General features: G+C 43.3%; 1 protein-coding gene across 1 annotated transcript; it reads right to left on the reverse strand.

Moving 5' to 3' along the window:
• Positions 1–4,461: 4,461 nt before the first annotated feature.
• LOC144762677 (uncharacterized) lies at positions 4,462–13,668 on the reverse strand. Its single transcript, XM_078647920.1, has 7 exons — positions 13,591–13,668; positions 12,346–12,394; positions 9,207–9,402; positions 9,018–9,129; positions 7,773–7,821; positions 4,650–4,829; positions 4,462–4,556 (listed from the first exon to the last, which is right to left on the reverse strand). The coding sequence occupies exons 2-7, from the start codon at positions 12,359–12,361 to the stop codon at positions 4,462–4,464; spliced, it is 648 nt and encodes a 215-aa protein (XP_078504046.1). The 5' UTR covers positions 12,362–12,394; positions 13,591–13,668.
• Between the last annotated feature and the right edge of the window lie 14,259 nt (positions 13,669–27,927).

Here is a 27,927-nt window from a genome sequence, read left to right on the forward strand (position 1 = left end):
ATAGTTTTAAACATGACTGCTCATATCAAGTGTAATAAACCCACTTCCTCACTTCTTACCATTGCCTTCCCTCACCCTCTGCAAGTGGAGGTGGTAGGCAGAGCTGTACTCGCATGAGCAGACTTAATATCTTAGAACACTCCAAATAGCAACAACAGGAGAAAGCCATTTTATCTGGGTAGCTCGTAACACAGAAATCCAGTATTCGTAGGATTGTGGGTCTGTCCATCTCTTTCAGATACTTCATCTTTGGAACTGTGGCAAAATACAGAAAAAAATAAACATGCTGAATTCCCCCCAAAAAAGATGTTTTTATCCACCAGAATTTTTAAATCGATTTATCTCTCCAGAAAAGTATTTTATTTTAAGACTCTTAACTTAAGACACGCAACACACAATGAAATACTCAATTTTCAATCTGTGAAATAGCAAGAGGATGGCTTTGTCAGGAAGTCTTAGACTTGGACCATAGTCGTGCATATTTAGAAAGCCTCATGTACCTAGTAAGGCTCTCTTACAATAGTGCATTCAAAGTGCGCTCATGCACTATAGGTGCAACTGAATGTTGAGCAAGCACCCTGTTCTTTTGTCCTGCTGGGCTTCCTTGGTTTTTCACAACCAAACTCCCAAATCATGACTTAATTAGAGGAAAACTAAAAATATGTGGCTCTGATGTCCAACTATTTTCCTCTCTGCATCAGGCCATTGTTTCCTTTTCTTGCCTGAATAAACATGCCTTAAAGGATCTATATTAACTGCGTTGATATCTACTAGATCAATTCTGCGGCTTTAAGGGCTTCCAAATGCAGAGAAGGGAAGGGCAGATAGGTGCAATTTACCACTTGAAGGATAAGAGATACATTGATCTGCTATGTACAAGACATTTCACTCTATAGTTCAACAACCTGGTAGAAAGTGCTTAAGGTAAAGAAAACATTCCAATATCAGAGAAGGTTGAGACTTTACTCAGCTCCAGCCATGTAGCTGGTAACTGCGTAGAACACATTTTCCTGATAAGTTCTGACATTTTGATACCTTAACCAAGACAGGCTGGCCAAGAGGGACATCTTACACAATGCATCATGTTGGAGGGGTTGTGGTTGTCTGGTATCTTGATAAATACTTTCCCAGAATATTCCCTTTATCTGCCTTATTTGAAGACACTGTAGGCTTCAGGGTTTGAACACACTGTAGAATGGTCATCTAAGGCTAGTCATCATGTTGGTACAGATCTCTAGGGCCTGTGAACAAGTTTGAAAAGTATTACCTTTGTCTCAGGCGTCAGAGAACCCGTATTATACTGCAAGCTCATTGAATTGCTAGGTCCCTCCTTTTGAGGATTCTAATTTTAAAGTCAAAGCTCCTAAAGGCAGGGAAGGTACACAGAACTTTTTGCAGGTGGCAGATGAGAGTTATGCTGCTTCAACACTGCCGATGCCTTCTGAAGGTCTCTGGCTCCAAAGACAGATATACAATTTCAGGTGGATATTATGGCCCATGAGACACAGTTTCTTGCACTTGTGGTTTTACATGAGGGATGGCACCAGGCAGAGTCTTCAAACTCATAAGACTTGCAGCTGAAGAACCCAGGCTTGGTGGAGCAGGCATAAGGTCAGGGTGGATGCCTATAGGCACCAATGCACAGCAGGGGTCATCAGCACCACCATCAGAGTGTCACAGCCCTCATGTACAGAATTGGTGCCTCGAAGGGGTACACACAGACAATGGGTGTAGTCTTCACACTGACAGCTAGTGGTTCACCTTAATGCACCTCCATTCTCTAGCTTTCCCTATGCTTACTTGTCGCAATCTTGGTCGGGCTAGGCAATGGTTAGAGACCCCAAGCCTCAGTATTGTCTTTGAACAAGGATTCTTACTGTGGTGTACTGTGCAGCTTGATTTGAACTCCGGGCTGAAGGAAGTCATACTTTCTACTTTTCAGGAAGTCTTTCTCCTTCTCTTCTTTGTGTTGCAGCAGAAACAAAGCATTAACCTCAACTCTACAGTATGTTCCCTACTCCTTTAAGGGTGGCATTCAAGTTATCTTGCTTCTAGTCTCACCAAGTATGCACCTTTGGTGATGGGCATAGGCTAACCTACTGGAACCAGTTTGGGCTACAGAAGGTTAACACAAAGGAACTTCAATGCAGTGTTAAAGTTTGTAATTTGAACTGAGGTACATACACCTGGCTCTACCATGGTTTCTTCGTTGAGAGTGGGTATAAATGATAGAACAGTGCAGAGGGGAGGGATGGAAAAGGGGAGACAGCAACTCCAACTACCAGTAAACAGTGTGGATCATCCTATAGACTTAAGGGCTTTATATAGACCCATATTGAGAGGTTTGTCACCACTTATGTACCTAATGAGTAATCACACTAACAATTAGAGGAATGAGGAGACCCAAACATGAAAGGCTGTACAAATGTACATAGGAATAGCTTGTAGGCATTCCCTCCACTGGGGTGCACCCCATGACTATTAATCAGGTATCACAAACCAGTGTCATAGCCAGGTCATAGAAACAGTCATCACCCAAAGGATTCTAGCACTGTGCTGGTGAGCAACATCCAAATCCAAAAACACCTCTCAGCGGACTTTCCTCACAAGTCTCCTGCATAAGAAATCATACCGGGTCAGGGAGTTTCAACCCTACCCACATGAAACCCTAACAAAACCTCTTAAGAGAATGCCTTTGACTGTTACCTGACATGGAAAAGAATCCTTTTGTACTGGTGAAGATTACAGAAGATTCCCTTTTAGAGTGGGTTGAATCACTTGACATAGGTTACCGGTTATGATAAAGTTCCTATACCTTCGAGCAGGAGAAAAGATGTTCCATAATGTTTGGTGGCAATTAATTTCCAATTCTTCAAAGTGTGTGCAGAGGTTCCATGTGACAAATTGTAATTGCGTTTATTGATCTTCAGCTTCCTTTAACTAGATGCTTTATGTTGGAAGTTTTAACATCATATATTGGGGAGATTTAGTTGAGCTAACCACTGGCATTAAGTGCCAGTGAAAGTTTCTTCTGCACAAGGTGCTGGAATTGTAATGTTTGATTAAACGTTTACTCCCTGATCGCATTGTTTTTATTGGTCATCACCAATGAATTACAGGCTTGAATATCTATTCATAGCTTATCAAAGCTCAGTCTAGTTTAAACTAATTGCAAGGAAGAAAAAAAGATTGATCTTACGTCTATCCTGGACCATGCGGGAATTACATTGGGAAAAACAGCACCTTTTCTGAAACATTGGAGAGAAAAGTGGTTACCTTTTCATACATAGAACTAATGTTCATACATTGTTATTAATTAGCACTCGTATAGGTCAAAATCTGCCAATAGTATGACATTGCAGTGTCTTTCATTGGTCTAAACTACCAAAAGCTTACATTTCTGCACCTCATTGTTTGCTTTTAGAAGGTAGCATCTATTCTTTGCAACCAGTACTTGCTCTCAGTTAGACTTCAGGTTAAAATCAAGGCTCCCACGTAAATCTAAAGAGGGTGCCTACCCCTCGTTTGCCCCAAAGACTTCACCGCCGCCGGCCCGGGACACCCCTGTGACGTCATTCCCCGGGCCGCGCTGTGATTGGCTGCCGGCCCGAGGAGATCCAGAAGGCCCGCCCCCGCAGCCGCGGGACGAGGAGAAGGCCCCGGAGAAGAAGCAGGAAGCAGCGGGAGCCTATCCCGTGCTCCTGCGTATGCCCAGGAAACCGCAAGCAGTCTTGCCGTCAGGAGGGGGCTCCCCGTGGAGAGAGGAGAGCCCCAGCAACCCGACCGGTGAGTAGGGGGCCTGGGATGTTATTGCTGGGGGTGCGTGCGCAAATAATTAACTTACCTTGCCTCCGGGATAAGCCTTACTTCTTGCGGCACGTTGCCTAGAGGGTGAGTAGGGGTTATCTTTGGCATGTAACTCCCTTGCCCTGACTAGAGTGGTGGTTTCTGCCTGGCTTCGGCGCAAGCCTTAGCCAACCGGAAATCCCATTTCTAACACGCTCCTTCTCAGGCAATGCCCCTAAAATCTAGAAGTCTCTCCCAGTAAATATCAGAACCAACTCTTCCTTTATGAGTTTCAAAAGACAACTGAAATAATTCTTGCTCATTCAACACCTCAACAATCCAGGATATAACCTCTAACTCACTCTGGAACTACCACCTAATTCTATCTTGTTTTCACCAAGGACTATACACTGACTTGACTCTCGTTAATCTAAGTATATTGTATTGTTACTGACTGATAATGCCTTGACAATGATGTAAAGTGCTCTGATACCCTCAGGTCTAGCCAGCGCTATTCAAAACTCTTTATGAAATAAACTGTTAGACTTGGACAGTGCTACAAACAAGCCCTAGTTTAGTTGAATCCAGCTTGTAACATGTGTTATGCTTTTCCCTCATATCAGTCCACACCTGTCACAACTTGCTTCAGGCAACATACCGGCTGCTGCAGGTACTTTAAGGAGGTTTGAGAGATGCACACAATATATTGTCTCGCTCTGGAGGATGAGGAGAAGTATTTCCAACACTGCCAGTCTTTGCTCCAATACGAGCTGAGATAAGAAAGAAATATAGGTTTAAACATGACTGCTCATATCAAGTGTAATAAACCCACTTCCTCACTTCTTACCATTGCCTTCCCTCACCCTCTGCAAGTGGAGGTGGTAGGCAGAGCTGTACTCGCATGAGCAGACTTAATATCTTAGAACACTCCAAATAGCAACAACAGGAGAAAGCCATTTTATCTGGGTAGCTCGTAACACAGAAATCCAGTATTCGTAGGATTGTGGGTCTGTCCATCTCTTTCAGATACTTCATCTTTGGAACTGTGGCAAAATACAGAAAAAAATAAACATGCTGAATTCCCCCCAAAAAAGATGTTTTTATCCACCAGAATTTTTAAATCGATTTATCTCTCCAGAAAAGTATTTTATTTTAAGACTCTTAACTTAAGACACGCAACACACAATGAAATACTCAATTTTCAATCTGTGAAATAGCAAGAGGATGGTTTTGTCAGGAAGTCTTAGACTTGGACCATAGTCGTGCATATTTAGAAAGCCTCATGTACCTAGTAAGGCTCTCTTACAATAGTGCATTCAAAGTGCGCTCATGCACTATAGGTGCAACTGAATGTTGAGCAAGCACCCTGTTCTTTTGTCCTGCTGGGCTTCCTTGGTTTTTCACAACCAAACTCCCAAATCATGACTTAATTAGAGGAAAACTAAAAATATGTGGCTCTGATGTCCAACTATTTTCCTCTCTGCATCAGGCCATTGTTTCCTTTTCTTGCCTGAATAAACATGCCTTAAAGGATCTATATTAACTACGTTGATATCTACTAGATCAATTCTGCGGCTTTAAGGGCTTCCAACTGCTGACAAGGGAAGGGCAGATAGGTGCAATTTACCGCTTGAAGGATAAGAGATACATTGATCTGCTATGTACAAGACATTTCACTCTATAGTTCAACAACCTGGTAGAAAGTGCTTAAGGTAAAGAAAACATTTCCAATATCAGAGAAGGTTGAGACTTTACTCAGCTCCAGCCATGTAGCTGGTAACTGCGTAGAGCACATTTTCCTGATAAGTTCTGACATTTTGATACCTTAACCAAGACAGGCTGGCCCAGAGGGACATCTTACAAAATGCATCATGTTGGAGGGGTTGTGGTTGTCTGGTATCTTGATAAATACTTTCCCAGAATATTCCCTTTATCTGCCTTATTTGAAGACACTGTAGGCTTCAAGGTTTGAACACACTGTAGAATAGTCATCTAAGTTTAGTCATCATGTTGGTACAGATCTCTAGGGCCTGTCAACAAGTTTGAAAGTATTACCTTTGTCTCAGGCGTCAGAGAACCCGTATTATACTGCAAGCTCATTTAATTGCTAGGTCCCTCCTTTTGAGGATTCTAATTTTAAAGTCAAAGCTCCTAAAGGCAGGGAAGGTACACAGAACTTTTTGCAGGTGGCAGATGAGAGTTGTGCTGCTTCAACACTGCCGATGCCTTCTGAAGGTCTCTGGCTCCAAAGACAGATATACAATTTCAGGTGGATATTATGGCTCATGAGACACAGTTTCTTGCACTTGTGGTTTTACATGAGGGATGGCACCAGGCAGAGTATTCAAACTCATAAGACTTGCAGCTGAAGAGCCCAGGCTTGGTGGAGCAGGCATAAGGTCAGGGTGGATGCCTATAGGCACCAATTCACAGCAGGGGTCATCAGCACCACCATCAGAGTGTCACAGCCCTCATGTACAGAATTGGTGCCTCGAAGGGGTACACACAGACAATGGGTGTAGTCTTCACACTGACAGCTAGTGGTTCACCTTAATGCACCTCCATTCTCTAGCTTTCCCTATGCTTACTTGTCGCAATCTTGGTCGGGCTAGGCATGGTTAAAGACCCCAAGCCTCAGTATTGTCTTTGAACAAGGATTCTTACTGTGGTGTACTGTGCAGCTTGATTTGAACTCTGGGCTGAAGGAAGTCATACTTTCTACTTTTCAGGAAGTCTTTCTCCTTCTCTTCTTCGTGTTGCAGCAGAAACAAAGCATTCACCTCAACTCTACAGTATGTTCCCTACTCCTTTAAGGGTGGCATTCAAGTTATCTTGCTTCTAGTCTCACCAAGTATGCACCTTTGGTGATGGGCATAGGCTAACCTACTGAAACCAGTTTGGGCTACAGAAGGTTCACACAAAGGAACTTCAATGCAGTGTTAAAGTTTGTAATTTGAACTGAGGTACATACACCTGGCTCTACCATGGTTTCTTCGTTGAGAGTGGGTATACATTATAGAACAGTCCAGAGGGGAGGGATGGAAAAGGGGAGACATCAACTCCAACTACCAGTAAACAGTGTGGATCATCCTATAGACTTAAGGGCTTTATATAGACCCATATTGAGAGGTTTGTCACCACTTATGTACCTAATGAGTAATCACACTAACAATTAGAGGAATGAGGAGACCCAAACATGAAAGGCTGTACAAATGTACATAGGAATAGCTTGTAGGCATTCCCTCCACTGGGGTGCACCCCATGACTATTAATCAGCTATCACAAACCAGTGTCATAGCCAGGTCATAGAAACAGTCATCACCCAAAGGATTCTAGCACTGTGCTGGTGAGCAACATCCAAATCCAAAAACACCTCTCAGCGGACTTTCCTCACAAGTCTCCTGCATAAGAAATCATACCGGGTCAGGGAGTTTCAACCCTACCCACATGAAACCCTAACAAAACCTCTCAAGAGAATGCCTTTGACTGTTACCTGACAGGGAAAAGAATCCTTTTGTACTGGTGAAGATTACAGAAGATTCACTTTTAGAGTGGGTTGAATCACTTGACATAGGTTACCGGTTATGATAAAGTTCCTATACCTTCGAGCAGGAGAAAAGATGTTCCATAATGTTTGGTGGCAATTAATTTCCAATTCTTCAAAGTGTGTGCAGAGGTTCCATGTGACAAATTGTAATTGCGTTTATTGATCTTCAGTTTCCTTTAACTAGATGCTTTATGTTGGAAGTTTTAACATCATATATTGGGGAGATTTAGTTAAGCTAACCACTGGCATTTAGTGCCAGTGAAAGTTTCTTCTGCACAAGGTGCTGGAATTGTAATGTTTGATTAAACGTTTACTCCCTGATCGCATTGTATTTATTGGTCATCACCAATGGATTACAGGCTTGAATATCTATTCATAGCTTATCAAAGCTCAGTCTAGTTTAAACTAATTGCAAGGAAGAAAAAAAGATTGATCTTACGTCTATCCTGGACCATGCGGGAATTACATTGGGAAAAACAGCACCTTTTCTGAAACATTGGAGAGAAAAGTGGTTACCTTTTCATACATAGAACTAATGTTCATACATTGTTAATAATTAGCACTCGTATAGGTCAAAATCTGCCAATAGTATGACATTGCAGTGTCTTTCATTGGTCTAAACTACCAAAAGCTTACATTTCTGCACCTCATTGTTTGCTTTTAGAAGGTAGCATCTATTCTTTGCAACCAGTACTTGCTCTCAGTTAGTCTTCAGGTTAAAATCAAGGCTCCCACGTAAATCTAAAGAGGGTGCCTACCCCTCGTTTGCCCCAAATACTTCACCGCCGCCGGCCCGGGACACCCCTGTGACGTCATTCCCCGGGCCGCGCTGTGATTGGCTGCCGGCCCGAGGAGATCCGGAAGCCCCACCCCCGCAGCCACGGGACGAGGAGAAGGCCCCAGAGAAGAAGCAGGAAGCAGCGGGAGCCTACCCCGTGCTCCTGCGTATGCCCAGGAAACCGCAAGCAGTCTTGCCGTCAGGAGGGGGCTCCCCGTGGAGAGAGGAGAGCCCCAGCAACCCGACCGGTGAGTGGGGGGCCTGGGATGTTGTTGCTGGGGGTGCGTGCGCAAATATTTAACTTACCTTGCCTCCGGGATAAGCCTTACTTCTTGCGGCACGTTGCCTAGAGGGTGAGTAGGGGTTATCTTTGGCGTGTAACTCCCTTGCCCTGACTAGAGTGGTGGTTTCTGCCTGGCTTCGGCGCAAGCCTTAGCCAACCGGAAATCCCATTTCTAACACGCTCCTTCTCAGGCAATGCCCCTAAAATCTAGAAGTCACTCCCAGTAAATATCAGAACTAACTCTTCCTTTATGAGTTTCAAAAGACAACTGAAATAATTCTTCCTCATTCAACACCTCAACAATCCAGGATATAACCTCTAACTCACTCTGGAACTACCACCTAATTCTATCTTGTTTTCACCAAGGACTATACACTGACTTGACTCTCGTTAATCTAAGTATATTGTATTGTTACTGACTGATAATGCCTTGACAATGATGTAAAGTGCTCTGATACCCTCAGGTCTAGCCAGCGCTATTCAAAACTCTTTATGAAATAAACTGTTAGACTTGGACAGTGCTACAAACAAGCCCTAGTTTAGTTGAATCCAGCTTGTAACAGGCGTTATGCTTTTCCCTCATATCAGTCCACACCTGTCACAACTTGCTTCAGGCAACATACCGGCTGCTGCAGGTACTTTAAGGAGGTTTGAGAGATGCACACAATATATTGTCTCGCCCTGGAGGATGAGGAGAAGTATTTCCAACACTGCCAGTCTTTGCTCCAATACGAGCTGAGATAAGAAAGAAATATAGTTTTAAACATGACTGCTCATATCAAGTGTAATAAACCCACTTCCTCGCTTCTTACCATTGCCTTCCCTCACCCTCTGCAAGTGGAGGTGGTAGGCAGAGCTGTACTCGCACGAGCAGACTTAATTTCTTAGAACACTCCAAATAGCAACAACAGGAGAAAGCCATTTTATCTGGGTAGCTCGTAACACAGAAATCCAGTATTCGTAGGATTGTGGGTCTGTCCATCTCTTTCAGATACTTCATCTTTGGAACTGTGGCAAAATACAGAAAAAAATAAACATGCTGAATTCCCCCCAAAAAAGATGTTTTTCTCCACCAGAATTTTTAAATCGATTTATCTCTCCAGAAAAGTATTTTATTTTAAGACTCTTAACTTAAGACACGCAACACACAATGAAATACTCAATTTTCAATCTGTGAAATAGCAAGAGGATGGTTTTGTCAGGAAGTCTTAGACTTGGACCATAGTCGTGCATATTTAGAAAGCCTCATGTACCTAGTAAGGCTCTCTTACAATAGTGCATTCAAAGTGCGGTCATGCACTATAGGTGCAACTGAATGTTGACCAAGCACCCTGTTCTTTTGTCCTGCTGGGCTTCCTTGGTTTTTCACAACCAAACTGCCAAATCATGACTTAATTAGAGGAAAACTAAAAATATGTGGCTCTGATGTCCAACTATTTTCCTCTCTGCATCAGGCCATTGTTTCCTTTTCTTGCCTGAATAAACATGCCTTAAAGGATCTATATTAACTACGTTGATATCTACTAGATCAATTCTGCGGCTTTAAGGGCTTCCAACTGCTGACAAGGGAAGGGCAGATAGGTGCAATTTACCGCTTGAAGGATAAGAGATACATTGATCTGCTATGTACAAGACATTTCACTCTATAGTTCAACAACCTGGTAGAAAGTGCTTAAGGTAAAGAAAACATTTCCAATATCAGAGAAGGTTGAGACTTTACTCAGCTCCAGCCATGTAGCTGGTAACTGCGTAGAGCACATTTTCCTGATAAGTTCTGACATTTTGATACCTTAACCAAGACAGGCTGGCCCAGAGGGACATCTTACAAAATGCATCATGTTGGAGGGGTTGTGGTTGTCTGGTATCTTGATAAATACTTTCCCAGAATATTCCCTTTATCTGCCTTATTTGAAGACACTGTAGGCTTCAAGGTTTGAACACACTGTAGAATAGTCATCTAAGGTTAGTCATCACGTTGGTACAGATCTCTAGGGCCTGTCAACAAGTTTGAAAGTATTACCTTTGTCTCAGGCGTCAGAGAACCCGTATTATACTGCAAGCTCATTTAATTGCTAGGTCCCTCCTTTTGAGGATTCTAATTTTAAAGTCAAAGCTCCTAAAGGCAGGGAAGGTACACAGAACTTTTTGCAGGTGGCAGATGAGAGTTGTGCTGCTTCAACACTGCCGATGCCTTCTGAAGGTCTCTGGCTCCAAAGACAGATATACAATTTCAGGTGGATATTATGGCTCATGAGACACAGTTTCTTGCACTTGTGGTTTTACATGAGGGATGGCACTAGGCAGAGTCTTCAAACTCATAAGACTTGCAGCTGAAGAGCCCAGGCTTGGTGGAGCAGGCATAAGGTCAGGGTGGATGCCTATAGGCACCAATTCACAGCAGGGGTCATCAGCACCACCATCAGAGTGTCACAGCCCTCATGTACAGAATTGGTGCCTCGAAGGGGTACACACAGACAATGGGTGTAGTCTTCACACTGACAGCTAGTGGTTCACCTTAATGCACCTCCATTCTCTAGCTTTCCCTATGCTTACTTGTCGCAATCTTGGTCGGGCTAGGCATGGTTAAAGACCCCAAGCCTCAGTATTGTCTTTGAACAAGGATTCTTACTGTGGTGTACTGTGCAGCTTGATTTGAACTCTGGGCTGAAGGAAGTCATACTTTCTACTTTTCAGGAAGTCTTTCTCCTTCTCTTCTTCGTGTTGCAGCAGAAACAAAGCATTCACCTCAACTCTACAGTATGTTCCCTACTCCTTTAAGGGTGGCATTCAAGTTATCTTGCTTCTAGTCTCACCAAGTATGCACCTTTGGTGATGGGCATAGGCTAACCTACTGAAACCAGTTTGGGCTACAGAAGGTTCACACAAAGGAACTTCAATGCAGTGTTAAAGTTTGTAATTTGAACTGAGGTACATACACCTGGCTCTACCATGGTTTCTTCGTTGAGAGTGGGTATACATTATAGAACAGTCCAGAGGGGAGGGATGGAAAAGGGGAGACATCAACTCCAACTACCAGTAAACAGTGTGGATCATCCTATAGACTTAAGGGCTTTATATAGACCCATATTGAGAGGTTTGTCACCACTTATGTACCTAATGAGTAATCACACTAACAATTAGAGGAATGAGGAGACCCAAACATGAAAGGCTGTACAAATGTACATAGGAATAGCTTGTAGGCATTCCCTCCACTGGGGTGCACCCCATGACTATTAATCAGCTATCACAAACCAGTGTCATAGCAAGGTCATAGAAACAGTCATCACCCAAAGGATTCTAGCACTGTGCTGGTGAGCAACATCCAAATCCAAAAACACCTCTCAGCGGACTTTCCTCACAAGTCTCCTGCATAAGAAATCATACCGGGTCAGGGAGTTTCAACCCTACCCACATGAAACCCTAACAAAACCTCTCAAGAGAATGCCTTTGACTGTTACCTGACAGGGAAAAGAATCCTTTTGTACTGGTGAAGATTACAGAAGATTCACTTTTAGAGTGGGTTGAATCACTTGACATAGGTTACCGGTTATGATAAAGTTCCTATACCTTCGAGCAGGAGAAAAGATGTTCCATAATGTTTGGTGGCAATTAATTTCCAATTCTTCAAAGTGTGTGCAGAGGTTCCATGTGACAAATTGTAATTGCGTTTATTGATCTTCAGTTTCCTTTAACTAGATGCTTTATGTTGGAAGTTTTAACATCATATATTGGGGAGATTTAGTTAAGCTAACCACTGGCATTTAGTGCCAGTGAAAGTTTCTTCTGCACAAGGTGCTGGAATTGTAATGTTTGATTAAACGTTTACTCCCTGATCGCATTGTATTTATTGGTCATCACCAATGGATTACAGGCTTGAATATCTATTCATAGCTTATCAAAGCTCAGTCTAGTTTAAACTAATTGCAAGGAAGAAAAAAAGATTGATCTTACGTCTATCCTGGACCATGCGGGAATTACATTGGGAAAAACAGCACCTTTTCTGAAACATTGGAGAGAAAAGTGGTTACCTTTTCATACATAGAACTAATGTTCATACATTGTTAATAATTAGCACTCGTATAGGTCAAAATCTGCCAATAGTATGACATTGCAGTGTCTTTCATTGGTCTAAACTACCAAAAGCTTACATTTCTGCACCTCATTGTTTGCTTTTAGAAGGTAGCATCTATTCTTTGCAACCAGTACTTGCTCTCAGTTAGTCTTCAGGTTAAAATCAAGGCTCCCACGTAAATCTAAAGAGGGTGCCTACCCCTCGTTTGCCCCAAATACTTCACCGCCGCCGGCCCGGGACACCCCTGTGACGTCATTCCCCGGGCCGCGCTGTGATTGGCTGCCGGCCCGAGGAGATCCGGAAGCCCCGCCCCCGCAGCCACGGGACGAGGAGAAGGCCCCAGAGAAGAAGCAGGAAGCAGCGGGAGCCTACCCCGTGCTCCTGCGTATGCCCAGGAAACCGCAAGCAGTCTTGCCGTCAGGAGGGGGCTCCCCGTGGAGAGAGGAGAGCCCCAGCAACCCGACCGGTGAGTGGGGGGCCTGGGATGTTGTTGCTGGGGGTGCGTGCGCAAATATTTAACTTACCTTGCCTCCGGGATAAGCCTTACTTCTTGCGGCACGTTGCCTAGAGGGTGAGATGGGGTTATCTTTGGCGTGTAACTCCCTCGCCCTGACTAGAGTGGTGGTTTCTGCCTGGCTTCGGCGCAAGCCTTAGCCAACCGGACATCCCATTTCTAACACGCTCCTTCTCAGGCAATGCCCCTAAAATCTAGAAGTCACTCCCAGTAAATATCAGAACTAACTCTTCCTTTATGAGTTTCAAAAGACAACTGAAATAATTCTTCCTCATTCAACACCTCAACAATCCAGGATATAACCTCTAACTCACTCTGGAACTACCACCTAATTCTATCTTGTTTTCACCAAGGACTATACACTGACTTGACTCTCGTTAATCTAAGTATATTGTATTGTTACTGACTGATAATGCCTTGACAATGATGTAAAGTGCTCTGATACCCTCAGGTCTAGCCAGCGCTATTCAAAACTCTTTATGAAATAAACTGTTAGACTTGGACAGTGCTACAAACAAGCCCTAGTTTAGTTGAATCCAGCTTGTAACAGGCGTTATGCTTTTCCCTCATATCAGTCCACACCTGTCACAACTTGCTTCAGGCAACATACCGGCTGCTGCAGGTACTTTAAGGAGGTTTGAGAGATGTACACAATATATTGTCTCGCCCTGGAGGATGAGGAGAAGTATTTCCAACACTGCCAGTCTTTGCTCCAATACGAGCTGAGATAAGAAAGAAATATAGTTTTAAACATGACTGCTCATATCAAGTGTAATAAACCCACTTCCTCGCTTCTTACCATTGCCTTCCCTCACCCTCTGCAAGTGGAGGTGGTAGGCAGAGCTGTACTCGCACGAGCAGACTTAATTTCTTAGAACACTCCAAATAGCAACAACAGGAGAAAGCCATTTTATCTGGGTAGCTCGTAACACAGAAATCCAGTATTCGTAGGATTGTGGGTCTGTCCATCTCTTTCAGATACTTCATCTTTGGAACTGTGGCAAAATACAGAAAAAAATAAACATGCTGAATTCCCCCCAAAAAAGATGTTTTTCTCCACCAGAATTTTTAAATCGATTTATCTCTCCAGAAAAGTATTTTATTTTAAGACTCTTAACTTAAGACACGCAACACACAATGAAATACTCAATTTTCAATCTGTGAAATAGCAAGAGGATGGTTTTGTCAGGAAGTCTTAGACTTGGACCATAGTCGTGCATATTTAGAAAGCCTCATGTACCTAGTAAGGCTCTCTTACAATAGTGCATTCAAAGTGCGCTCATGCACTATAGGTGCAACTGAATGTTGACCAAGCACCCTGTTCTTTTGTCCTGCTGGGCTTCCTTGGTTTTTCACAACCAAACTCCCAAATCATGACTTAATTAGAGGAAAACTAAAAATATGTGGCTCTGATGTCCAACTATTTTCCTCTCTGCATCAGGCCATTGTTTCCTTTTCTTGCCTGAATAAACATGCCTTAAAGGATCTATATTAACTACGTTGATATCTACTAGATCAATTCTGCGGCTTTAAGGGCTTCCAACTGCTGACAAGGGAAGGGCAGATAGGTGCAATTTACCGCTTGAAGGATAAGAGATACATTGATCTGCTATGTACAAGACATTTCACTCTATAGTTCAACAACCTGGTAGAAAGTGCTTAAGGTAAACAAAACATTTCCAATATCAGAGAAGGTTGAGACTTTACACAGCTCCAGCCATGTAGCTGGTAACTGCGTAGAGCACATTTTCCTGATAAGTTCTGACATTTTGATACCTTAACCAAGACAGGCTGGCCCAGAGGGACATCTTACAAAATGCATCATGTTGGAGGGGTTGTGGTTGTCTGGTATCTTGATAAATACTTTCCCAGAATATTCCCTTTATCTGCCTTATTTGAAGACACTGTAGGCTTCAAGGTTTGAACACACTGTAGAATGGTCATCTAAGGTTAGTCATCATGTTGGTACAGATCTCTAGGGCCTGTCAACAAGTTTGAAAGTATTACCTTTGTCTCAGGCGTCAGAGAACCCGTATTATACTGCAAGCTCATTTAATTGCTAGGTCCCTCCTTTTGAGGATTCTAATTTTAAAGTCAAAGCTCCTAAAGGCAGGGAAGGTACACAGAACTTTTTGCAGGTGGCAGATGAGAGTTGTGCTGCTTCAACACTGCCGATGCCTTCTGAAGGTCTCTGGCTCCAAAGCCAGATATACAATTTCAGGTGGATATTATGGCTCATGAGACACAGTTTCTTGCACTTGTGGTTTTACATGAGGGATGGCACCAGGCAGAGTCTTCAAACTCATAAGACTTGCAGCTGAAGAGCCCAGGCTTGGTGGAGCAGGCATAAGGTCAGGGTGGATGCCTATAGGCACCAATGCACAGCAGGGGTCATCAGCACCACCATCAGAGTGTCACAGCCCTCATGTACAGAATTGGTGCCTCGAAGGGGTACACACAGACAATGGGTGTAGTCTTCACACTGACAGCTAGTGGTTCACCTTAATGCACCTCCATTCTCTAGCTTTCCCTATGCTTACTTGTCGCAATCTTGGTCGGGCTAGGCATGGTTAAAGACCCCAAGCCTCAGTATTGTCTTTGAACAAGGATTCTTACTGTGGTGTACTGTGCAGCTTGATTTGAACTCTGGGCTGAAGGAAGTCATACTTTCTACTTTTCAGGAAGTCTTTCTCCTTCTCTTCTTCGTGTTGCAGCAGAAACAAAGCATTCACCTCAACTCTACAGTATGTTCCCTACTCCTTTAAGGGTGGCATTCAAGTTATCTTGCTTCTAGTCTCACCAAGTATGCACCTTTGGTGATGGGCATAGGCTAACCTACTGAAACCAGTTTGGGCTACAGAAGGTTCACACAAAGGAACTTCAATGCAGTGTTAAAGTTTGTAATTTGAACTGAGGTACATACACCTGGCTCTACCATGGTTTCTTCGTTGAGAGTGGGTATACATTATAGAACAGTCCAGAGGGGAGGGATGGAAAAGGGGAGACAGCAACTCCAACTACCAGTAAACACTGTGGATCATCCTATAGACTTAAGGGCTTTATATAGACCCATATTGAGAGGTTTGTCACCACTTATGTACCTAATGAGTAATCACACTAACAATTAGAGGAATGAGGAGACCCAAACATGAAAGGCTGTACAAATGTACATAGGAATAGCTTGTAGGCATTCCCTCCACTGGGGTGCACCCCATGACTAATAATCAGCTATCACAAACCAGTGTCATAGCCAGGTCATAGAAACAGTCATCACCCAAAGGATTCTAGCACTGTGCTGGTGAGCAACATCCAAATCCAAAAACACCTCTCAGTGGACTTTCCTCACAAGTCTCCTGCATAAGAAATCATACCGGGTCAGGGAGTTTCAACCCTACCCACATGAAACCCTAACAAAACCTCTCAAGAGAATGCCTTTGACTGTTACCTGACAGGGAAAAGAATCCTTTTGTACTGGTGAAGATTACAAAAGATTCCCTTTTAGAGTGGGTTGAATCATTTGACATAGGTTACCGGTTATGATAAAGTTTCTATACCTTCGAGCAGGAGAAAAGATGTTCCATAATGTTTGGTGGCAATTAATTTCCAATTCTTCAAAGTGTGTGCAGAGGTTCCATGTTACAAATTGTAATTGCGTTTATTGATCTTCAGTTTCCTTTAACTAGATGCTTTATGTTGGAAGTTTTAACATCATATATTGGGGAGATTTAGTTAAGCTAACCACTGGCATTTAGTGCCAGTGAAAGTTTTTTCTGCACAAGGTGCTGGAATTGTAATGTTTGATTAAACGTTTACTCCCTGATCGCATTGTTTTTATTGGTCATCACCAATGGATTACAGGCTTGAATATCTATTCATAGCTTATCAAAGCTCAGTCTAGTTTAAACTAATTGCAAGGAAGAAAAAAAGATTGATCTTACGTCTATCCTGGACCATGCGGGAATTACATTGGGAAAAACAGCACCTTTTCTGAAACATTGGAGAGAAAAGTGGTTACCTTTTCATACATAGAACTAATGTTCATACATTGTTATTAATTAGCACTCGTATAGGTCAAAATCTGCCAATAGTATGACATTGCAGTGTCTTTCATTGGTCTAAACTACCAAAAGCTTACATTTCTGCACCTCATTGTTTGCTTTTAGAAGGTAGCATCTATTCTTTGCAACCAGTACTTGCTCTCAGTTAGTCTTCAGGTTAGAATCAAGGCTCCCACGTAAATCTAAAGAGGGTGCCTACCCCTCGTTTGCCCCAAAGACTTCACCGCCGCCGGCCCGGGACACCCCTGTGACGTCATTCCCCGGGCCGCGCTGTGATTGGCTGCCGGCCCGAGGAGATCCGGAAGCCCCGCCCCCGCAGCCACGGGACGAGGAGAAGGCCCCGGAGAAGAAGCAGGAAGCAGCGGGAGCCTACCCCGTGCTCCTGCGTATGCCCAGGAAACCGCAAGCAGTCTTGCTGTCAGGAGGGGGCTCCCCGTGGAGAGAGGAGAGCCCCAGCAACCCGACCGGTGAGTGGGGGGCCTGGGATGTTATTGCTGGGGGTGCGTGCGCAAATAATTAACTTACCTTGCCTCCGGGATAAGCCTTACTTCTTGCGGCACGTTGCCTAGAGGGTGAGATGGGGTTATCTTTGGCGTGTAACTCCCTTGCCCTGACTAGAGTGGTGGTTTCTGCCTGGCTTCGGCGCAAGCCTTAGCCAACCGGAAATCCCATTTCTAACACGCTCCTTCTCAGGCAATGCCCCTAAAATCTAGAAGTCTCTCCCAGTAAATATCAGAACTAAGTCTTCCTTTATGAGTTTCAAAAGACAACTGAAATAATTCTTGCTCATTCAACACCTCACCAATCCAGGATATAACCTCTAACTCACTCTGGAACTACCACCTAATTCTATCTTGTTTTCACCAAGGACTATACACTGACTTGACTCTCGTTAATCTAAGTATATTGTATTGTTACTGACTGATAATGCCTTGACAATGATGAAAAGTGCTCTGATACCCTCAGGTCTAGCCAGCGCTATTCAAAACTCTTTATGAAATAAACTGTTAGACTTGGACAGTGCTACAAACAAGCCCTAGTTTAGTTGAATCCAGCTTGTAACATGCGTTATGCTTTTCCCTCATATCAGTCCACACCTGTCACAACTTGCTTCAGGCAACATACCGGCTGCTGCAGGTACTTTAAGGAGGTTTGAGAGATGCACACAATATATTGTCTCGCCCTGGAGGATGAGGAGAAGTATTTCCAACACTGCCAGTCTTTGCTCCAATACGAGCTGAGATAAGAAAGAAATATAGTTTTAAACATGACTGCTCATATCAAGTGTAATAAACCCACTACCTCACTTCTTACCATTGCCTTCCCTCACCCTCTGCAAGTGGAGGTGGTAGGCAGAGCTGTACTCGCACGAGCAGACTTAATTTCTTAGAACACTCCAAATAGCAACAACAGGAGAAAGCCATTTTATCTGGGTAGCTCGTAACACAGAAATCCAGTATTCGTAGGATTGTGGGTCTGTCCATCTCTTTCAGATACTTCATCTTTGGAACTTTGGCAAAATACAGAAAAAAATAAACATGCTGAATTCCCCCCCAAAAAGATGTTTTTATCCACCAGAATTTTTAAATCGATTTATCTCTCCAGAAAAGTATTTTATTTTAAGACTCTTAACTTAAGACACGCAACACACAATGAAATACTCAATTTTCAATCTGTGAAATAGCAAGAGGATGGTTTTGTCAGGAAGTCTTAGACTTGGACCATAGTCGTGCATATTTAGAAAGCCTCATGTACCTAGTAAGGCTCTCTTACAATAGTGCATTCAAAGTGCGCTCATGCACTATAGGTGCAACTGAATGTTGAGCAAGCACCCTGTTCTTTTGTCCTGCTGGGCTTCCTTGGTTTTTCACAACCAAACTCCCAAATCATGACTTAATTAGAGGAAAACAAAAAATATGTGGCTCTGATGTCCAACTACTTTCCTCTCTGCATCAGGCCATTGTTTCCTTTTCTTGCCTGAATAAACATGCCTTAAAGGATCTATATTAACTACGTTGATATCTACTAGATCAATTCTGCGGCTTTAAGGGCTTCCAACTGCTGAGAAGGGAAGGGCAGATAGGTGCAATTTACCGCTTGAAGGATAAGAGATACATTGATCTGCTATGTACAAGACATTTCACTCTATAGTTCAACAACCTGGTAGAAAGTGCTTAAGGTAAAGAAAACATTTCCAATATCAGAGAAGGTTGAGACTTTACACAGCTCCAGCCATGTAGCTGGTAACTGCGTAGAACACATTTTCCTGATAAGTTCTGACATTTTGATACCTTAACCAAGACAGGCTGGCCAAGAGGGACATCTTACAAAATGCATCATGTTGGAGGGGTTGTGGTTGTCTGGTATCTTGATAAATACTTTCCCAGAATATTCCCTTTATCTGCCTTATTTGAAGACACTGTAGGCTTCAGGGTTTGAACACACTGTAGAATGGTCATCTAAGGTTAGTCATCATGTTGGTACAGATCTCTAGGGCCTGTGAACAAGTTTGAAAAGTATTACCTTTGTCTCAGGCGTCAGAGAACCCGTATTATACTGCAAGCTCATTGAATTGCTAGGTCCCTCCTTTTGAGGATTCTAATTTTAAAGTCAAAGCTCCTAAAGGCAGGGAAGGTACACAGAACTTTTTGCAGGTGGCAGATGAGAGTTATGCTGCTTCAACACTGCCGATGCCTTCTGAAGGCCTCTGGCTCCAAAGACAGATATACAATTTCAGGTGGATATTATGGCCCATGAGACACAGTTTCTTGCACTTGTGGTTTTACATGAGGGATGGCACCAGGCAGAGTCTTCAAACTCATAAGACTTGCAGCTGAAGAACCCAGGCTTGGTGGAGCAGGCATAAGGTCAGGGTGGATGCCTATAGGCACCAATGCACAGCAGGGGTCATCAGCACCACCATCAGAATGTCACAGCCCTCATGTACAGAATTGGTACCTCGAAGGGGTACACACAGACAATGGGTGTAGTCTTCACACTGACAGCTAGTGGTTCACCTTAATGCACCTCCATTCTCTAGCTTTCCCTATGCTTACCTGTCGCAATCTTGATCGGGCTAGGCAATGGTTAGAGACCCCAAGCCTCAGTATTCTCTTTGAACAAGGATTCTTACTGTGGTGTACTGTGCAGCTTGATTTGAACTCTGGGCTGAAGGAAGTCATACTTTCTACTTTTCAGGAAGTCTTTCTCCTTCTCTTCTTCGTGTTGCAGCAGAAACAAAGCATTAACCTCAACTCTACAGTATGTTCCCTACTCCTTTAAGGGTGGCATTCAAGTTATCTCGCTTCTAGTCTCACCAAGTATGCACCTTTGGTGATGGGCATAGGCTAACCTACTGGAACCAGTTTGGGCTACAGAAGGTTAACACAAAGGAACTTCAATGCAGTGTTAAAGTTTGTAATTTGAACTGAGGTACATACACCTGGCTCTACCATGGTTTCTTCGTTGAGAGTGGGTATAAATTATAGAACAGTGCAGAGGGGAGGGATGGAAAAGGAGAGACAGCAACTCCAACTACCAGTAAACAGTGTGGATCATCCTATAGACTTAAGGGCTTTATATAGACCCATATTGAGAGGTTTGTCACCACTTATGTACCTAATGAGTAATCACACTAACAATTAGAGGAATGAGGAGACCCAAACATGAAAGGCTGTACAAATGTACATAGGAATAGCTTGTAGGCATTCCCTCCACTGGGGTGCACCCCATGACTAATAATCAGCTATCACAAACCAGTGTCATAGCCAGGTCATAGAAACAGTCATCACCCAAAGGATTCTAGCACTGTGCTGGTGAGCAACATCCAAATCCAAAAACACCTCTCAGCGGACTTTCCTCACAAGTCTCCTGCATAAGAAATCATACCGGGTCAGGGAGTTTCAACCCTACCCACATGAAACCCTTACAAAACCTCTCAAGAGAATGCCTTTGACTGTTACCTGACATGGGAAAAGAATCCTTTTGTACTGGTGAAGATTACAGAAGATTCCCTTTTAGAGTGGGTTGAATCACTTGACATAGGTTACCGGTTATGATAAAGTTCCTATACCTTCGAGCAGGAGAAAAGATGTTCCATAATGTTTGGTGGCAATTAATTTCCAATTCTTCAAAGTGTGTGCAGAGGTTCCATGTGACAAATTGTAATTGCGTTTATTGATCTTCAGTTTCCTTTAACTAGATGCTTTATGTTGGAAGTTTTAACATCATATATTGGGGAGATTTAGTTAAGCTAACCACTGGCATTTAGTGCCAGTGAAAGTTTCTTCTGCACAAGGTGCTGGAATTGTAATGTTTGATTAAACATTTACTCCCTGATCGCATTGTTTTTATTGGTCATCACCAATGGATTACAGGCTTGAATATCTATTCATAGCTTATCAAAGCTCAGTCTAGTTTAAACTAATTGCAAGGAAGAAAAAAAGATTGATCTTACGTCTATCCTGGACCATGCGGGAATTACATTGGGAAAAACAGCACCTTTTCTGAAACATTGGAGAGAAAAGTGGTTACCTTTTCATACATAGAACTAATGTTCATACATTGTTATTAATTAGCACTCGTATAGGTCAAAATCTGCCAATAGTATGACATTGCAGTGTCTTTCATTGGTCTACACTACCAAAAGCTTACATTTCTGCACCTCATTGTTTGCTTTTAGAAGGTAGCATCTATTCTTTGCAACCAGTACTTGCTCTCAGTTAGTCTTCAGGTTAAAATCAAGGCTCCCACGTAAATCTAAAGAGGGTGCCTACCCCTCATTTGCCCCAAAGACTTCACCGCCGCCGGCCCGGGACACCCCTGTGACGTCATTCCCCGGGCTGCGCTGTGATTGGCTGCCGGCCCGAGGAGATCCGGAAGCCCCGCCCCCGCAGCCGCGGGACAAGGAGAAGGCCCCGGAGAAGAAGCAGGAAGCAGCGGGAGCCTACCCCGTGCTCCTGCGTATGCCCAGGAAACCGCAAGCAGTCTTGCCGGCAGGAGGGGGCTCCCCGTGGAGAGAGGAGAGCCCCAGCAACCCGACCGGTGAGTGGGGGGCCTGGGATGTTGTTGCTGGGGGTGCGTGCGCAAATAATTAACTTACCTTGCCTCCGGGATAAGCCTTACTTCTTGCGGCACGTTGCCTAGAGGGTGAGTAGGGGTTATCTTTGGCGTGTAACTCCCTTGCCCTGACTAGAGTGGTGGTTTCTGCCTGGCTTCGGCGCAAGCCTTAGCCAACCGGAAATCCCATTTCTAACACGCTCCTTCTCAGGCAATGCCCCTAAAATCTAGAAGTCACTCCCAGTAAATATCAGAACTAACTCTTCCTTTATGAGTTTCAAAAGACAACTGAAATAATTCTTGCTCATTCAACACCTCAACAATCCAGGATATAACCTCTAACTCACTCTGGAACTACCACCTAATTCTATCTTGTTTTCACCAAGGACTATACACTGACTTGACTCTCGTTAATCTAAGTATATTGTATTGTTACTGACTGATAATGCCTTGACAATGATGTAAAGTGCTCTGATACCCTCAGGTCTAGCCAGCGCTATTCAAAACTCTTTATGAAATAAACTGTTAGACTTGGACAGTGCTACAAACAAGCCCTAGTTTAGTTGAATCCAGCTTGTAACAGGCGTTATGCTTTTCCCTCATATCAGTCCACACCTGTCACAACTTGCTTCAGGCAACATACCGGCTGCTGCAGGTACTTTAAGGAGGTTTGAGAGATGCACACAATATATTGTCTCGCCCTGGAGGATGAGGAGAAGTATTTCCAACACTGCCAGTCTTTGCTCCAATACGAGCTGAGATAAGAAAGAAATATAGTTTTAAACATGACTGCTCATATCAAGTGTAATAAACCCACTACCTCACTTCTTACCATTGCCTTCCCTCACCCTCTGCAAGTGGAGGTGGTAGGCAGAGCTGTACTCGCACGAGCAGACTTAATTTCTTAGAACACTCCAAATAGCAACAACAGGAGAAAGCCATTTTATCCGGGTAGCTCGTAACACAGAAATCCAGTATTCGTAGGATTGTGGGTCTGTCCATCTCTTTCAGATACTTCATCTTTGGAACTGTGGCAAAATACAGAAAAAAATAAACATGCTGAATTCCCCCCAAAAAAGATGTTTTTATCCACCAGAATTTTTAAATCGATTTATCTCTCCAGAAAAGTATTTTATTTTAAGACTCTTAACTTAAGACACGCAACACACAATGAAATACTCAATTTTCAATCTGTGAAATAGCAAGAGGATGGTTTTGTCAGGAAGTCTTAGACTTGGACCATAGTCGTGCATATTTAGAAAGCCTCATATACCTAGTAAGGCTCTCTTACAATAGTGCATTCAAAGTGCGCTCATGCACTTTAGGTGCAACTGAATGTTGAGCAAGCACCCTGTTCTTTTGTCCTGCTGGGCTTCCTTGGTTTTTCACAACCAAACTCCCAAATCATGACTTAATTAGAGGAAAACTAAAAATATGTGGCTCTGATGTCCAACTACTTTCCTCTCTGCATCAGGCCATTGTTTCCTTTTCTTGCCTGAATAAACATGCCTTAAAGGATCTATATTAACTACGTTGATATCTACTAGATCAATTCTGCGGCTTTAAGGGCTTCCAACTGCTGAGAAGGGAAGGGCAGATAGGTGCAATTTACCGCTTGAAGGATAAGAGATACATTGATCTGCTATGTACAAGACATTTCACTCTATAGTTCAACAACCTGGTAGAAAGTGCTTAAGGTAAAGAAAACATTTCCAATATCAGAGAAGGTTGAGACTTTACACAGCTCCAGCCATGTAGCTGGTAACTGCGTAGAACACATTTTCCTGATAAGTTCTGACATTTTGATACCTTAACCAAGACAGGCTGGCCAAGAGGGACATCTTACAAAATGCATCATGTTGGAGGGGTTGTGGTTGTCTGGTATCTTGATAAATACTTTCCCAGAATATTCCCTTTATCTGCCTTATCTGAAGACACTGTAGGCTTCAGGGTTTGAACACACTGTAGAATGGTCATCTAAGGTTAGTCATCATGTTGGTACAGATCTCTAGGGCCTGTGAACAAGTTTGAAAAGTATTACCTTTGTCTCAGGCGTCAGAGAACCCGTATTATACTGCAAGCTCATTGAATTGCTAGGTCCCTCCTTTTGAGGATTCTAATTTTAAAGTTAAAGCTCCTAAAGGCAGGGAAGGTACACAGAACTTTTTGCAGGTGGCAGATGAGAGTTATGCTGCTTCAACACTGCCGATGCCTTCTGAAGGTCTCTGGCTCCAAAGACAGATATACAATTTCAGGTGGATATTATGGCCCATGAGACACAGTTTCTTGCACTTGTGGTTTTACATGAGGGATGGCACCAGGCAGAGTCTTCAAACTCATAAGACTTGCAGCTGAAGAACCCAGGCTTGGTGGAGCAGGCATAAGGTCAGGGTGGATGCCTATAGGCACCAATGCACAGCAGGGGTCATCAGCACCACCATCAGAATGTCACAGCCCTCATGTACAGAATTGGTGCCTCGAAGGGGTACACACAGACAATGGGTGTAGTCTTCACACTGACAGCTAGTGGTTCACCTTAATGCACCTCCATTCTCTAGCTTTCCCTATGCTTACTTGTCGCAATCTTGGTCGGGCTAGGCAATGGTTAGAGACCCCAAGCCTCAGTATTCTCTTTGAACAAGGATTCTTACTGTGGTGTACTGTGCAGCTTGATTTGAACTCTGGGCTGAAGGAAGTCATAATTTCTACTTTTCAGGAAGTCTTTCTCCTTCTCTTCTTCGTGTTGCAGCAGAAACAAAGCATTAACCTCAACTCTACAGTATGTTCCCTACTCCTTTAAGGGTGGCATTCAAGTTATCTTGCTTCTAGTCTCACCAAGTATGCACCTTTGGTGATGGGCATAGGCTAACCTACTGGAACCAGTTTGGGCTACAGAAGGTTAACACAAAGGAACTTCAATGCAGTGTTAAAGTTTGTAATTTGAACTGAGGTACATACACCTGGCTCTACCATGGTTTCTTCGTTGAGAGTGGGTATAAATTATAGAACAGTGCAGAGGGGAGGGATGGAAAAGGGGAGACAGCAACTCCAACTACCAGTAAACAGTGTGGATCATCCTATAGACTTAAGGGCTTTATATAGACCCATATTGAGAGGTTTGTCACCACTTATGTACCTAATGAGTAATCACACTAACAATTAGAGGAATGAGGAGACCCAAACATGAAAGGCTGTACAAATGTACATAGGAATAGCTTGTAGGCATTCCCTCCACTGGGGTGCACCCCATGACTAATAATCAGCTATCACAAACCAGTGTCATAGCCAGGTCATAGAAACAGTCATCACCCAAAGGATTCTAGCACTGTGCTGGTGAGCAACATCCAAATCCAAAAACACCTCTCAGCGGACTTTCCTCACAAGTCTCCTGCATAAGAAATCATACCGGGTCAGGGAGTTTCAACCCTACCCACATGAAACCCTTACAAAACCTCTCAAGAGAATGCCTTTGACTGTTACCTGACAGGGAAAAGAATCCTTTTGTACTGGTGAAGATTACAGAAGATTCCCTTTTAGAGTGGGTTGAATCACTTGACATAGGGTACCGGTTATGATAAAGTTCCTATACCTTCGAGCAGGAGAAAAGATGTTCCATAATGTTTGGTGGCAATTAATTTCCAATTCTTCAAAGTGTGTGCAGAGGTTCCATGTGACAAATTGTAATTGCGTTTATTGATCTTCAGTTTCCTTTAACTAGATGCTTTATGTTGGAAGTTTTAACATCATATATTGGGGAGATTTAGTTAAGCTAACCACTGGCATTTAGTGCCAGTGAAAGTTTCTTCTGCACAAGGTGCTGGAATTGTAATGTTTGATTAAACGTTTACTCCCTGATCGCATTGTTTTTATTGGTCATAACCAATGGATTACAGGCTTGAATATCTATTCATAGCTTATCAAAGCTCAGTCTAGTTTAAACTAATTGCAAGGAAGAAAAAAAGATTGATCTTACGTCTATCCTGGACCATGCGGGAATTACATTGGGAAAAACAGCACCTTTTCTGAAACTTTGGAGAGAAAAGTGGTTACCTTTTCATACATAGAACTAATGTTCATACATTGTTATTAATTAGCACTCGTATAGGTCAAAATCTGCCAATAGGATGACATTGCAGTGTCTTTCATTGGTCTAAACTACCAAAAGCTTACATTTCTGCACCTCATTGTTTGCTTTTAGAAGGTAGCATCTATTCTTTGCAACCAGTACTTGCTCTCAGTTAGTCTTCAGGTTAAAATCAAGGCTCCCACGTAAATCAAAAGAGGGTGCCTACCCCTCGTTTGCCCCAAAGACTTCACCGCCGCCGGCCCAGGACACCCCTGTGACGTCATTCCCCGGGCCGCGCTGTGATTGGCTGCCGGCCCGAGGAGATCCGGAAGCCCCGCCCCCGCAGCCGCGGGACGAGGAGAAGGCCCCGGAGAAGAAGCAGGAAGCAGCGGGAGCCTACCCCGTGCTCCTGCGTATGCCCAGGAAACCGCAAGCAGTCTTGCCGTCAGGAGGGGGCTCCCCGTGGAGAGAGGAGAGTCCCAGCAACCCGACCGGTGAGTAGGGGGCCTGGGATGTTATTGCTGGGGGTGCGTGCGCAAATAATTAACTTACCTTGCCTCCGGGATAAGCCTTACTTCTTGCGGCACGTTGCCTAGAGGGTGAGTAGGGGTTATCTTTGGCGTGTAACTCCCTTGCCCTGACTAGAGTGGTGGTTTCTGCCTGGCTTCGGCGCAAGCCTTAGCCAACCGGAAATCCCATTTCTAACACGCTCCTTCTCAGGCAATGCCCCTAAAATCTAGAAGTCTCTCCCAGTAAATATCAGAACTAACTCTTCCTTTATGAGTTTCAAAAGACAACTGAAATAATTCTTGCTCATTCAACACCTTAACAATCCAGGATATAACCTCTAACTCACTCTGGAACTACCACCTAATTCTATCTTGTTTTCACCAAGGACTATACACTGACTTGACTCTCGTTAATCTAAGTATATTGTATTGTTACTGACTGATAATGCCTTGACAATGATGTAAAGTGCTCTGATACCCTCAGGTCTAGCCAGCGCTATTCAAAACTCTTTATGAAATAAACTGTTAGACTTGGACAGTGCTACAAACAAGCCCTAGTTTAGTTGAATCCACCTTGTAACAGGCGTTATGCTTTTCCCTCATATCAGTCCACACCTGTCACAACTTGCTTCAGGCAACATACCGGCTGCTGCAGGTACTTTAAGGAGGTTTGAGAGATGCACACAATATATTGTCTCGCCCTGGAGGATGAGGAGAAGTATTTCCAACACTGCCAGTCTTTGCTCCAATACGAGCTGAGATAAGAAAGAAATATAGTTTTAAACATGACTGCTCATATCAAGTGTAATAAACCCACTTCCTCACTTCTTACCATTGCCTTCCCTCACCCTCTGCAGGTGGAGGTGGTAGGCAGAGCTGTACTCGCACGAGCAGACTTAATTTCTTAGAACACTCCAAATAGCAACAACAGGAGAAAGCCATTTTATCTGGGTAGCTCGTAACACAGAAATCCAGTATTCGTAGGATTGTGGGTCTGTCCATCTCTTTCAGATACTTCATCTTTGGAACTGTGGCAAAATACAGAAAAAAATAAACATGCTGAATTCCCCCCAAAAAAGATGTTTTTATCCACCAGAATTTTTAAATCGATTTATCCCTCCAGAAAAGTATTTTATTTTAAGACTCTTAACTTAAGACACGCAACACACAATGAAATACTCAATTTTCAATCTGTGAAATAGCAAGAGGATGGTTTTGTCAGGAAGTCTTAGACTTGGACCATAGTCGTGCATATT

Source organism: Lissotriton helveticus, chromosome 6, assembly GCF_964261635.1.
Source record: "Lissotriton helveticus chromosome 6, aLisHel1.1, whole genome shotgun sequence".
Classification (NCBI taxonomy): Eukaryota; Metazoa; Chordata; class Amphibia; order Caudata; family Salamandridae; genus Lissotriton; species Lissotriton helveticus.

Bases quoted from the DNA above. Each gene is read 5' to 3' on its own strand.
- LOC144762677 (XM_078647920.1), bottom strand. The intron at 7,822-9,017 runs GTATGTTGCCTG...CCAATGTTTCAG, and splicing joins TAAAGTACCTGCAGCAGCCG to AAAAGGTGCTGTTTTTCCCA. The intron at 4,830-7,772 runs GTAAGATCAATC...ATTTTGCCACAG, and splicing joins CCGCATGGTCCAGGATAGAC to TTCCAAAGATGAAGTATCTG.